The sequence below is a fragment of the Canis lupus genome, chromosome 2 (assembly GCF_048164855.1).
Source record: "Canis lupus baileyi chromosome 2, mCanLup2.hap1, whole genome shotgun sequence".
Taxonomy (NCBI): Eukaryota; Metazoa; Chordata; class Mammalia; order Carnivora; family Canidae; genus Canis; species Canis lupus.
The window spans coordinates 47306462-47318474 of NC_132839.1; the positions used below are offsets into that span (position 1 = coordinate 47306462).

Here is a 12013-nt window from a genome sequence, read left to right on the forward strand (position 1 = left end):
TAGTTGACTAAGTCTTATAGTCTTATAAATTGATAAGCCTTATAAATTGATAAGACTTAACAGTCAATTTCTTGAGTATGGAGTCAATTTCTTGATGTATGTGGCTTCAATCATTTCTATGACTGTTGGCCTTTAGTATATTTCTCTCAAGTATAGTGCATTTCTTTTCTCAGCTCCATATCCATATACTGTTACCTCTTTAAGAGCCCCATTTAGAGGCTTGTCAGGTAACTCAAATTCAACATCATCTAAAACTGGGCTCATGCTGTTCCTCTCATGGCTGCTCCTATAATTCTGTCTTAGGAAAACCATACCATCTTCCTGGACCCAAAGATGAGAACACTGAGTGGCATCTCTATTCTCTCCCTCACCCCATAGTCAAGCAACTGAGAAGTCCCACTCATTTTTCCTCCTCCCCATCTAACGATTTCACCTGTATTTTTTCCATGGATGCTATTGGAAGGTCCAGGCTACCATCAATTTATAAAGATTCTTCAAATTAGCTCTCCTTTGAACACTCATAAGTGCTGGTCCACCACTGCAGCCAGAATACTGTTTTTAAAACTTGAATCTGCAAATGTCATGCCACTTTTTGAAAGTATCTGTTTTATGTCTTGCTCTACCAATGGAATGTAGTCTGTTTTGTTCAGGCATATCATCAGTGTTCTGTATGTGTTCATTAAATGATAAATGACAAGACGAAAAATCAAAGTTGATTATTTTTTACCGTGCACAAATTTATTTTTCTGTGACATGTAGGTAATGACTTCGCCAATATAAGACATCATTGAGAAGTTTATAGTTGACATGGCCAGAGCTTATAAATAATATCACACAGTATAAGTTGTGTGCTAAATACAAGAAATTATTTCCTCTGATAGACCATACTAATCTACCTGGCTCAACTCTCTGTATACATAAAAGGGCAGAGAAGAAAAGTTGACTATGACCCAGTCCATTAATCATGTATTTCCTGAGTGTCTACTAGGTGCCAGACAGGATGGTCTATCCAGTGGAGGACAATGAAAGTCAAAGCCTCTGGTAACTATGAGCTATAGCAGAATATGGCAAATGCAGAAAGGTATGTAAGACGTAGGGGGCAGGGGTGTAAGAGAGAAGAGTAGAGTCTAATTTAGCCAAGGAAATGAAAGAAATCCTATTTGGGGTGGGAAGCTTCTGAAAATTTTAAAGGAGGGCAGAATTTATTTGGACAGAAACTTGTGAGAAAGTATTTCTAGTGAAAAGAATAGTCGGAATGAGGATTAATCTGGCATAATGTAATCGGCACTGTTGCCATGACTCCTTAGAGGTGTCGGAGGCCTTGGTTTAGGGGATGGTGATCAGAAATGGCCAAGATAGAAATGGCCAAGATAACATGGAAACACTGGAGCTACAAGTTTATGGGCTGGGAGGTGGGGAAAAAAACCACGAGGAACAAAAAAACGGGATGCTCAGTGTCTCCCAGCCCAGAAGATGCCAGCACTAGTAAGGGAAACAAGGAAGCAAGCAGGAGACTATGGGTTTAGGGGTCCTGAACACAAGGAGGAAGAGAGAGCAGAGTTTCTAACCCAGTGAAGTACAGGTGTCTATAAGACATCCAGGCAGAGTTGGAAACGGGAGGGTGAGGTTTGAGAAGACAATCAGGAGAGCTTGGCTAAACTTCAACATTCCTACCAAATTATCTTGCGTTATCAAACTTTGAGTTCACCATCCATAAATTTTATCTAAAGAGCATTCTGGGATCTTAGTATAAGTTGGATTACTCGTATAAATCTTCACATTTCTCTTACAACTAACCTTTCTAATGTTCAAAGTCTACTGAATCAATTAACAATTGTTTTCCATTAACAGTTTCTTAAAGGTTTATTCAGTCTTGCCCTTGCAGCCCGGCTGCTGTCCAAAACTTAATGCTGAGAATTCTCATTGGGCTACAGAGGGAATAAGTCTAACTACTGATGCCTTCTTGTTGGACAAATTATTTCATTTTGAAATTGTATAGCAAAAGAACAACAATAGCGTATCGGTTCCACTCTTAAATAAATAAGGGGTTATTTTGCTGCTGAAAGTTTTCATTCAAATGACTGATCAGATCTCACATGTCTGTTTAAAAATGTCTGACTTAGGTCGTTACAAAATGACAGACTGTGATAAACTACATGATAGTTGGGAGTGAGACAATGAGGCATTGTTTACACAGAAGATTGAGTAACTGGTTTAACAAAAGAGATTCTTGGATATCTATTGTATGTACAACTAAGAGATTTACTGGAGCTTTTATAATTTCTGCAAGGCTCTTTTCCAGCCAGCTTCATTAACTTGAAGCAAATCAAATCATGCAGAAATCTGGCTCAGCCAGAAAGAAACCCAGGAAGATATAATATGAAGAAAAACAGACACGGGATGATAAGGTTTAGAATCTTTGGCATTTTTCATAAACATTTTGTTTGAAGATTATTAAATTACAACTCGGAGAGAAAAAAATAGTAAAACTTGCTATTAAATCAGGTCTTTACCTCAACTTTTCTTTACAATACATATACATATATATTAAATATATAAAACTGCACAAAGTATGTGTCAATAAAATACAGTCTTTACAACTTAAATATCATCCGAACAGAAAGATATTTGCATGCATTTTATATATGCATAAAACCAGGTTTTTACTTGGGGGGGGGTACTATGAAATGGTGAGGTTGGCAGGAATCAGATATTCTTCAAGATGACTTGGGGTGGTGCTTTTCTAGGAATGGGGTTCTGAGATATATATGCATTCTGTGTAGCTTATCTTGCTCAAGAACAAAAGATTAATTTGGATTGCTGAGTTATTTTTACTTTCTGCTCAAAAATGCAGGCGAATAAAGTGATTATGACAATCAGGTAAAGTAGCCATATTCATTAGTTAGTCCCTTGCTCCTCAGCCTTCATTTGTCTTTTTTTTTTTTTTCAAGATTTTATTATTCATGAAAGACACAGAGAGAAAGGCAGAGACATAGGCAGAGGGAGAAGCAGGCTCCCTGTGGGGAGCCCGACGCGGGACTCGATCCCAGGATCACGCCCTGAACCAAAGGCAGACACTCAACCACTGAGCCACTAAGGTGCCCCTTCATTTATCTAAGTACTCTCAGAATTCATTCACTCATCCCCCTCTTTCTGAAACTGTAATATTGACATTTTATTTTGGAAATAAGCAAAGTCAAGTCAGAAGAAATGGCATTTTTTAAGGCAACCAAATATTCTCATGAAACCTTCACTTTTTGGATGAGTGGTCCCTTCAGGACCTTCTTGGGGCTTCCACTGCCAGCAATAGACCATGATATGGGCTGGTATCCAGCACCGGGGGAGCTGACTGCAATTGTCCATACACATTTTCAATAATCATGGCGGAAGGGCTCCCAAAGACCTGGGCTAATCCTGGTAAATATTTTTAAAAATCTATTTATAAAAGACACTAGTTGGGGAGGTGATGGCTACCAGAGACTCATTAACTCAGAGAAACGAACTGACTCACATGAACAATAATCTGAAAGGAGTGTGCAAACAGTAATGGAAATAACTGCATCTTAAGGAGAATCTGTTGGGGGTACGAAGACAAGTTCAAAGTCACTCTTGAATCCAGGTGGTCTCCTGGCCACTCTCGAGGAGGCCGTTCAGAACCCCAGCAGCCTGGCTTTACCTCTTATTTGAGAAGGGACCTCAGTCTTCCGCAGTCACTAGATTGTTTCCTTTTGACTGGCTGGCCCGCTAGCTAAGCAACTAGCACACCCATGCGTGTGGATGTGCACACATGCGTGTGTGCATCGGCGCATGTGGAGAAGCGGGGAGGGTACATGGAGGGCTCCGTACAGCACCCATTTCAGAATGACACCATGGGTACCACCACTTGAACAGAGATAGTGTTGGTCTTATCAACCAAATAGGGAATCGGGTGCTGGTGTCCACGGTTGGTGCATGTCCTAGAGAGCGCTGCGCTTCTTCCGAAGGGGGCTCTGGCTGCTGCACAGTTTCAGTTCTGCGTACTGCACCTGTGAAAACAAACAGACGGGCCGCTGGCGGTGAGGTAACCCTAGCTCACATCGTGTGTGTTAATGGCTCCCCAAGGACAGACGGAGGCAAAGGAAGGAAGGTTCAAAGGTAATGAATCATTTTCTAAACACAGGAACATGGAGGGATTAATTGCAGGAAGGATTTGAGAAGTCATGCATCATTTCTTGAAACCAAAATATTAAAAGCAGATTTTTCTAATGAGATGCATGGGTTTTGTACCTGCTCTCAGCACCGCCAGATAATTTTAGTTGTGTGCGTGCCCATTTCCCACCACAAGTATGCTTAATAGTGGCCTCTTGGGAATGTTTATCTTAGTATATGATACAGCAACTCACTAAGAAATATTCATTTAAAAGTCTCTAAAATTTGGGGGAAAAAATCCCTGCAAATCATATACATTTATTTTGCCAGGGAGAGAAAAAAAAAATGTTGAAACTGATACTGACCACAGAGTTAAATAGATTTCGCTTAAAAATGAATTTCATTTACAATGTAATGGCTAAAACATCTGTGATAAATATGAGCACTCGGGAAGTCCCCAGTGGCAAACTGTCTATTGTGTTATTTGGAAGTGCTCTTGCTGGTACACCGAGAATTTTGCTGGCGGACTGTGTATCTTCCTTGAATGCTCTTTGGTCGCATCCCTCTCTATTCATGTCAACTGGCCGCTCTGAGGGCTGGTGCCTGGACTCTGTAGAGACAAACCTTGTGGTGGGGTGTGCTCAGTGGTGATTTCCTTTCTTTGAGGACGCAGGGACGAACTCAGATTGCAACTCGAATGATGGTACATCGCACGCTCATTGCTCTGGTGTGTGGGTTTTCATTGGCTGACCGTGGAATGGCTTCATTTAAAGTATTGTATTACAGACCTCATGCTGACTGTCTTTTAGCATTTGTGCCAAACTCCCCAAGGACACCATGCCCCATCACATATGTTGAGCTATACTTTGTCAAAAGCAGATACATGCAAAAGGCACCCTTTCCTTAGAGTGTTTGGTAAAGGTCCCCTAGGGGAGCAGGGGATGACATACCTGTCAATCTTCAATGCAAAACAAACAGGGGCCAGGTTACTATTTTATAATCATGGAATGCAAATGTTAACGAGTAACTTCTAATGCACAGAATGCATTTCATAGCTAATTATATCATAAAATGGAGGTTAAAGAAAAACAACATCATGGACTCTATCTTAACCTCTAGAACTCAGAGTGAAGGGGAAAAAAACCCTAGGTCTTTTCAGGCCCGAGTCACTGCAATCTGCACAGAGCCACTGGGGAACCACTTCTGTGTCAGTGGCCCAAAGATGAAAATCGATACTTGATTTGGATTCTCTCAGATAATAAAGGGCTGTGCCTTTGATCATCATGTTGATATCTCACACCACGGTCTCCCCATCTCCCTTTTCTATGATCTCTATTCTCCTTTCGAGAAATCATTGCCTGCCCTCCTTCCTTTGGATTTATAGCAGCCTGATCTGCAGGGGCCTGGCTCAGGCTACTCTACAGGACTTTCTGGTATTGTTGCCTGGTTTAATCTCTATGCGTCCACAGAAACCAGATGCCGCTGGACCGAATGACCATTACCTGTGATAATACTTCTGATCGATCTCCATTTATTTCCTGCCATCTCTGCCTCTATGTGTATGAGAGTAGGTAGGAGCCTTGCCCCCAGCATCCCTAAATCATCAGAGGGAAAGGACAGAAGGGAAGCCTGCGACATAATTGGGGCAAGCAAGAATAAAAAGAATAATCCTCTTGTCCCCTACTTCCCCTAAAATGCCTGCCAGCCGGAAGAGGAGGAAAAGAAGCAACCCTCCCCTAGCTTGGGCTCTCCCACTCTCCCACTCACTGGGCCCATCTTATCCTCTTCGGGGAGGCAAGTGATCAGAAAACAGACAAACGCCATTGCACTATACCCACACAGTATGGGTTCCAGATCATTCTTAAGTAGCCCTTTCTTGGGGTAATTTTCCATAATCATCTCATGCTCTGGACAAAGGTTTTCCTGTCACCTCCCTGCAAGCCAGGCCGCTTTAAAGATTTTCTGATTCGTTATCTCAATTACCCACACACTGCCCTGTGCTCCTCTGGCTCTGGGGCTGGCCAAACTTCAGCGCCGGGGTCCCCGCTGGTGGTGACCATTCATTACGTACCTTTTGAACATCAGATGGTACCCTGGAGAGGAAGTCTAGCAGCTCATTATTGTCGATGGCATAGGGATTTCGAAGTTTCTTCGTAAATTTATTTATGCCTGAAAAATAGAAGCACTGAGAAATCTCTTTGTCTGTCTGTCTGTCTGTATCTTTAAAAACTCTCCTGACTGGGGAATGGGGGAGGTTCAGAAGTAAAAATTAGCGTAAAACAATTACTAGACCTCAAGTCACACACATGTCGCTGTCATGCGGAACCATTCACAAATGCCTTTTCTGGAAGGAAAGGGGGGGTGGTTCTGTCGGACAGGAGCTCTGCCTTCTTCAACTGTGAAAATCCCATTACAATCCCAGCAGCAGGGCAGCAGAAACACACACTAAAACCGTGGTGCGCACTGGCTTCTCTGGACTACGCTGATTAACAGCCTCCTCTGCTAGGAAAACAAACGTCCCAGATGGGAAAAGGCCTTCATTAGTCCCAACAAGTCTCTGCTTGGGGGCCCTGGACCAAATGGAGCCGTGGGAGGTGGAGGGCGGGAGTTGCTTTTTTGTTGTTAAAAAGAAACTGCAGAAATCTCTCTGCCTGACTCCAGCTTATTTTCACAGGTTTCTCTTCTCTCGCTGCAGAACAGTACTTGACATGTTGATTGTACTTTGATGCTGCAGGAAACTGTGAAAAGTTATTATTGGAAATTATCTTACTATGGCTGCTAACTTAATTTATGGACCGTGACGCTGGTGCGTGGGTTTGTCTCGTCGTCATTGGAGTCCCTGCAAATTTAGGCCAGGGACAGTGGTAATTAGAGGGGGTTCAGTGTTTAGGGCATCTGTGACGGCTGCACCTTGGGGGTGCGGGCATGCCCTGGGCGAGCTCTGCCTGTGGTTTTCTCTCCAGAGGGATGTACCTCTCAGCCACTCTTGCCTCCTCCTCTGTTCCTCAGAGCTGCTGGCAAGAGCTCGTGAGCTGTTGTCTTTCCCCAAGGGTCAACTCTTCTTCCTGCTGAGTTTTCCAAGCAGAAAGACTAAAAGTGGTGGGCTTCTGAAGTCTTGCCACAGAGCGCATGCTTAGTGAGGATTATGTCTGAAGGCTGGGTCCATCCCAATGATGCTGAATGAATCCTCACCTCAGATGAACCCTGACTCTTACCTCAAGGCCAGGGTAACAGTTAACGGTTTGACAGCCCCCAGCCCATAAAAGCTTTGATGTTTTTCTTCATTAAATAGTCTTTTGCTTTGGTCTAAGGACAGAAGTTCCTGTGTGACATTATACCCAACACAAGGCCAGCCTCTAGTCATTTCTGCAGAGGGTCAGATTTACATCAGCTTTGCAAATGGGAGCCGGCCATTGTTTATGAGTAAAATGGTGGCCTGGTGTTTGGGCTGGGGAAGCCTCCTCCCAAATGATTCTTTATCTCTCAAGTCAAAGCTGCACTGTGCCTTTCTTCCCTCTACCCCCCACAGCAAGCTTCATGTTTCTAGCTAAAATTTCCCCCGGCATTCCTTTAAACTAAAATACTCTCACTGTGTTATTCTAAAGACACTTAATTGTAGCATGGGCTTTTTGGCAAAAGAAAACAGACAAGGCAAAATGATGAAGGGAGACAAAGACTTATTGAGGAAAGATATATCTTCTATTGTTAATTATATATAGTGTGCGCATCTGGAGTCTTTACAATGAACAGCAAGGCAGGGATAATCTCACAGCCGATCAAAACACGGCATTCTTAGTCACTGAGAAGATTATAAACCTGCACAGTAGCTCAAATGCACGAATAAGGGCAGAAGTAGCCCACAATGCACTGAGATTGTCTGTTTGAAAAACTTAGAATAAAAATTATAAGGCACTCAGATTGCATGCTTCAAAAGCACACCTTATCTTTTTTTTTTTTTTAACGTTGTTAAATGTCAGTAATTCTGCATTATGATCTTTTGTGTGAAACCAAGTGTCAACAGGGGTTCATGAACTCCTGGGTCATCACTATGGGGCCATGGGGCAAGGAACGAGGGTTATGGATCACAAATAGCTGGGCCCCAGCTGCAGCATCACCCATGTATTATCTGTGTAGTTTCAGGCAAACCACTTGACCTTCCCGTGCCTCAGATTTCTTACATCAAAATCTGAATAATAAAGACCTATCCTATGTAGTTTCCCAGGTTGATGAGAGAATCACATTGGACAATGTAAGCGCAAGGATTCCGTAATCTGAAGTTCCAAAATGATGAAGGGCTACCATCATTACTCTAGATGTTAACAAGCCAAAAAACAAAGGGGTGTGGTGAGAGAAGAATCCTTATAGTGTGAGGCATGTGAGCACACACCCAAATCTGGAAGTTGTACTTTATTAGTAGCACGATGGATATACCTTTAGGTATTTTTAACCCAAATACAGAAAGGCAGAGGGCCTATTTGCTGTGAATTTTAATTTTTTAGCACACACAAAGAAATGGGATCCAAACACCAAAGGATAATATTTGAGAAAGATACTACCATTTAATAGTCCCAGATCCAGACTGAATGGATCAGTGGAGTGGAATGAGCAATCTAGTAGAATCAATCTATCTATCTATCTATCTATCTATCTATCTATCTATCTATCTCTTGGAGAAAGTTGGAAAAATTGCATGACTTTTTTGCATGTATGGTCACAGGTGAATACACACTTGAAACAGAATTAAAACAGTATTTTTCAGATACTTATATGAGTGCCTGGAATGCAGCCCTGACCTCAGTACACTGGTGGGGATGGGTGAGGTGGGGCAGAGGGTCCTTGCTTGCCCATGTATCAAACACTACAGCTCACCACATAAAAGACACAGTGTCATCAAATGGAAATACAAAGTTAAATAAGTCATGGGTCTTCTTTTCAAGTAGCCCAAAATCTAGCTTAGGGAGCTCACATCTACCTTGGAACAACAGAAGTACCTCATATCATAACAGAAGCATCTATAGTGAAGAACAGAATGAAAGGAATATGGGAAACCTTTCAAAAGGGGCAGAAAACCCACATGGGATTTAATCCTAAAATGTACCTTGCTTTCTAGAAATACATCAAATAGGTGATCAAAATTCAGTAGATATGGTTTCCTTCAGAAAATGTTAAATATCCCTCTTAAACTACTTCTCACATCTTTTTCAAAATCTACACTCCCACACAAGAGAGGTGGGTGGTAGGCTCAAAAGAAATGCCATCCCTATAGACCACAGGTATGAAACATGCAGACTCATTAAATATTTGACAAGTACTTATTAGAGAACTACTACCTATATGTAGCTTCTCTAGGAATTATACATTAAAGAAGAAAGAAAAATGTCTCACCCTTCAAAAGCTTACAATGAAGTCGGTGAGTTAAGGAATATTCCTTATGGCCATTTTGAAATTAGGCTGCTTTTCAGAGGCTTATGGTAAATAATTCTGGTACTTAATAAGTATTCCTATAAAAATATTATTTGGGTATATAGAATATGGAAATATAGAACATACAGTTAAGTAATTTTGTTCCAAAGGGTTAAAAATAGTGGACCAAAAAAAAAAATCTTAGGATCTTAACTCAATGAAAATGAGTAACTCAGAATAAGAAATGATCTTCTGATCCTTAATAAAGTTGAAAGGAACACTAGAAATTGAAGACATATGAAGTCAGAAGACTTTACATGAGAAAGTCTCTGCCAAGGATACAATCATATAGGAGATATGCAAAGGAATGTCCTGGGTTCATGCTAGCTAATAACTAATTTGTATCAGAAAAGAAGAAGTCCTGATAGAACTGCCGAGTATATTCCATGATGGCATGGCAGGTTTTACTCGATGAGGCAATAGATCATGTGTTTATTGTCAAGGATTTTGACTACATTATATATAGTGAACTCAACAATAATCTATAAGCCCCTGTCCAGAGCAGAAAACCAAAGAACTAGACACAGAAAACAAAGCTTGAAGGATTACTGTCAGCTCGGGAGAACATAAGAGACTCCATGCTATTTAATAATTTCACCTATAAACTGAAATAAATAGAGCTATCTCTCATTAATTAGATGCTAAAAGTTGGTGTTGGAAAGCTGCCAAGATCTTGGAGGATAAGATCAGAAGTCAAAGCAATTTTGGATAAACAGAAAGAGGAATTGGAATTCCAACACTGATGATCAAATAAGGAAACAGTACAGTCTTCTTTGTGGAGGGAAAGATGCAGAAAAGCAAGTCAAGTATGCACCAGAAATGAGGAGGAAATCATGAGAAACAGTGTTTGACAAGCTGACCATGCATTCAACTTATACCAGCTTAAAAATGAACACAATGTTGGCCAAATGATTACAGTAATTTTGAATCATGCTCTGATTAGGATCAGACAACAGCTTTAAAGATCTGTTTTTTAAATATGATCAGTAAATGGATTTGGAAACTAATTCTTAATGAAAGACCATTAAGAAAGAGTGAGATTATTCAGTCTATATGGATAATGTTTAGTACGTAAGGTATTCAGGGAGATACTTTTACAAAATGTTCCTTCCTGATCAATGGATCCTGAAGAGCTTTATGTTCTCTTTCTAAGGGTCTATGGACCAATGTGCTAGCATTGTTGAAAAATAGAGAAACAAACAAAGGTTAAATATGGATAGAAGACTTTGCCCAAGACTGAGTGTCGTTGAGGCTTAAAATAGACCCCTACAGAGGGAAATCAGAATACCTTTTTCTTCTTGGGCTTGCTATGAAAGAGAGATACTTCTTTATATGGGATTTTCACTTCTTGGACAAAACAGACAACCAGTGGCTTATGTTCTCTCAAAATCACTCCACTTCTGAAGTTTAATGAGTTATTCTATTTTTTAGATGTCTACATTTGGCTTTCCTTGTCAGCAGGATTCTACTCCTGTGGATTCTCTTTGAAAAGGTCTACACTTAATGGTTTTAGAAAGGTTGTAGCTTTTATCTGACATAAAGCTCTCAGGCTTTTGCTTAAAGGTAAATGCACCTTATTGCAGTCACTTGTATGGATAACTTCTCTGAACACCTCAACACCTGAGGATCCCTAGAAAGGAATAGCTATGGTTGAGAACTCAGCAGTAGTCATAGGAGCCAAGGAATGGAAAACTGTGACTGGCAGACTCTTATGGAAAAGGGTTGTTTGTTTCTCCCGCAATTAATTTACTGCAATGTATGCTCCTTCTATCAACCCAGAGCCCACCCAGCAACAGACACAAATATTCACAAAGCTGCTTGTCTTCTATCCAACTGCTAGCTTGAGTAGTAAATCAAGTCATGGCACTTATTTCAAGTTTGAGATTTTTGTTTCTACTTTTTTAAAGCAGCTAAACTTTATATAGCACACCATTTACCCTGCTAAATTATAGCTTCCTCTTCTTTCAGGCACTGGTTAGGGAGTAACCACCTCCCTTCCTTTCTACTGCTTCTGGATTTAAGAATTGGGTTAGGTTATTTTTCCTCCAGGAGAGATGAAGTGTCAGAAGCAACCTGGCTGTGGCCAGATCTACTTTTACATAATATAAAGGGTGAGATGCAGGTGTTGGCTCACTGTTTGAATAACAGTGTTTCCTGAAAATTACCGGGCCACGGCAATATATTATCCAAGGGTATTTATGACTATGGAAGCCCAAAGGGAAATCTCATGCACGATCACATTTTTATTTGATTGCAATTATGCAAGAGGCCTATAAATATCTACACTGATCGTTCACGCAACTGGCCTTTTCAGGGAGGTCTTGGAAGTTTTTTTCCCAAAATGCCTCCCTTAATCTCATGTTTAATTGCCTACAAGAGCACATTTAAAGTTTATAGTCGCACTTTACAAATGAGTAATTGG

General features: G+C 40.9%; 1 protein-coding gene across 10 annotated transcripts in view; it reads right to left on the minus strand.

Moving 5' to 3' along the window:
* Positions 1-716: 716 nt before the first annotated feature.
* The window catches only part of MCTP2 (multiple C2 and transmembrane domain containing 2), a 242141-nt gene continuing 230844 nt past the window's right edge, over positions 717-12013 (minus strand). For all 10 annotated transcript variants that reach the window (XM_072798305.1, XM_072798333.1, XM_072798352.1 and 7 more), the window contains 2 exons: positions 6200-6297; positions 717-4025 (listed from right to left, as the gene is read on the minus strand). In XM_072798305.1, coding sequence (XP_072654406.1) covers positions 3957-4025; positions 6200-6297 — 167 coding nt within the window. In that variant the 3' untranslated portion in view covers positions 717-3956. The remainder of the gene's footprint in view (positions 4026-6199; positions 6298-12013) is intronic.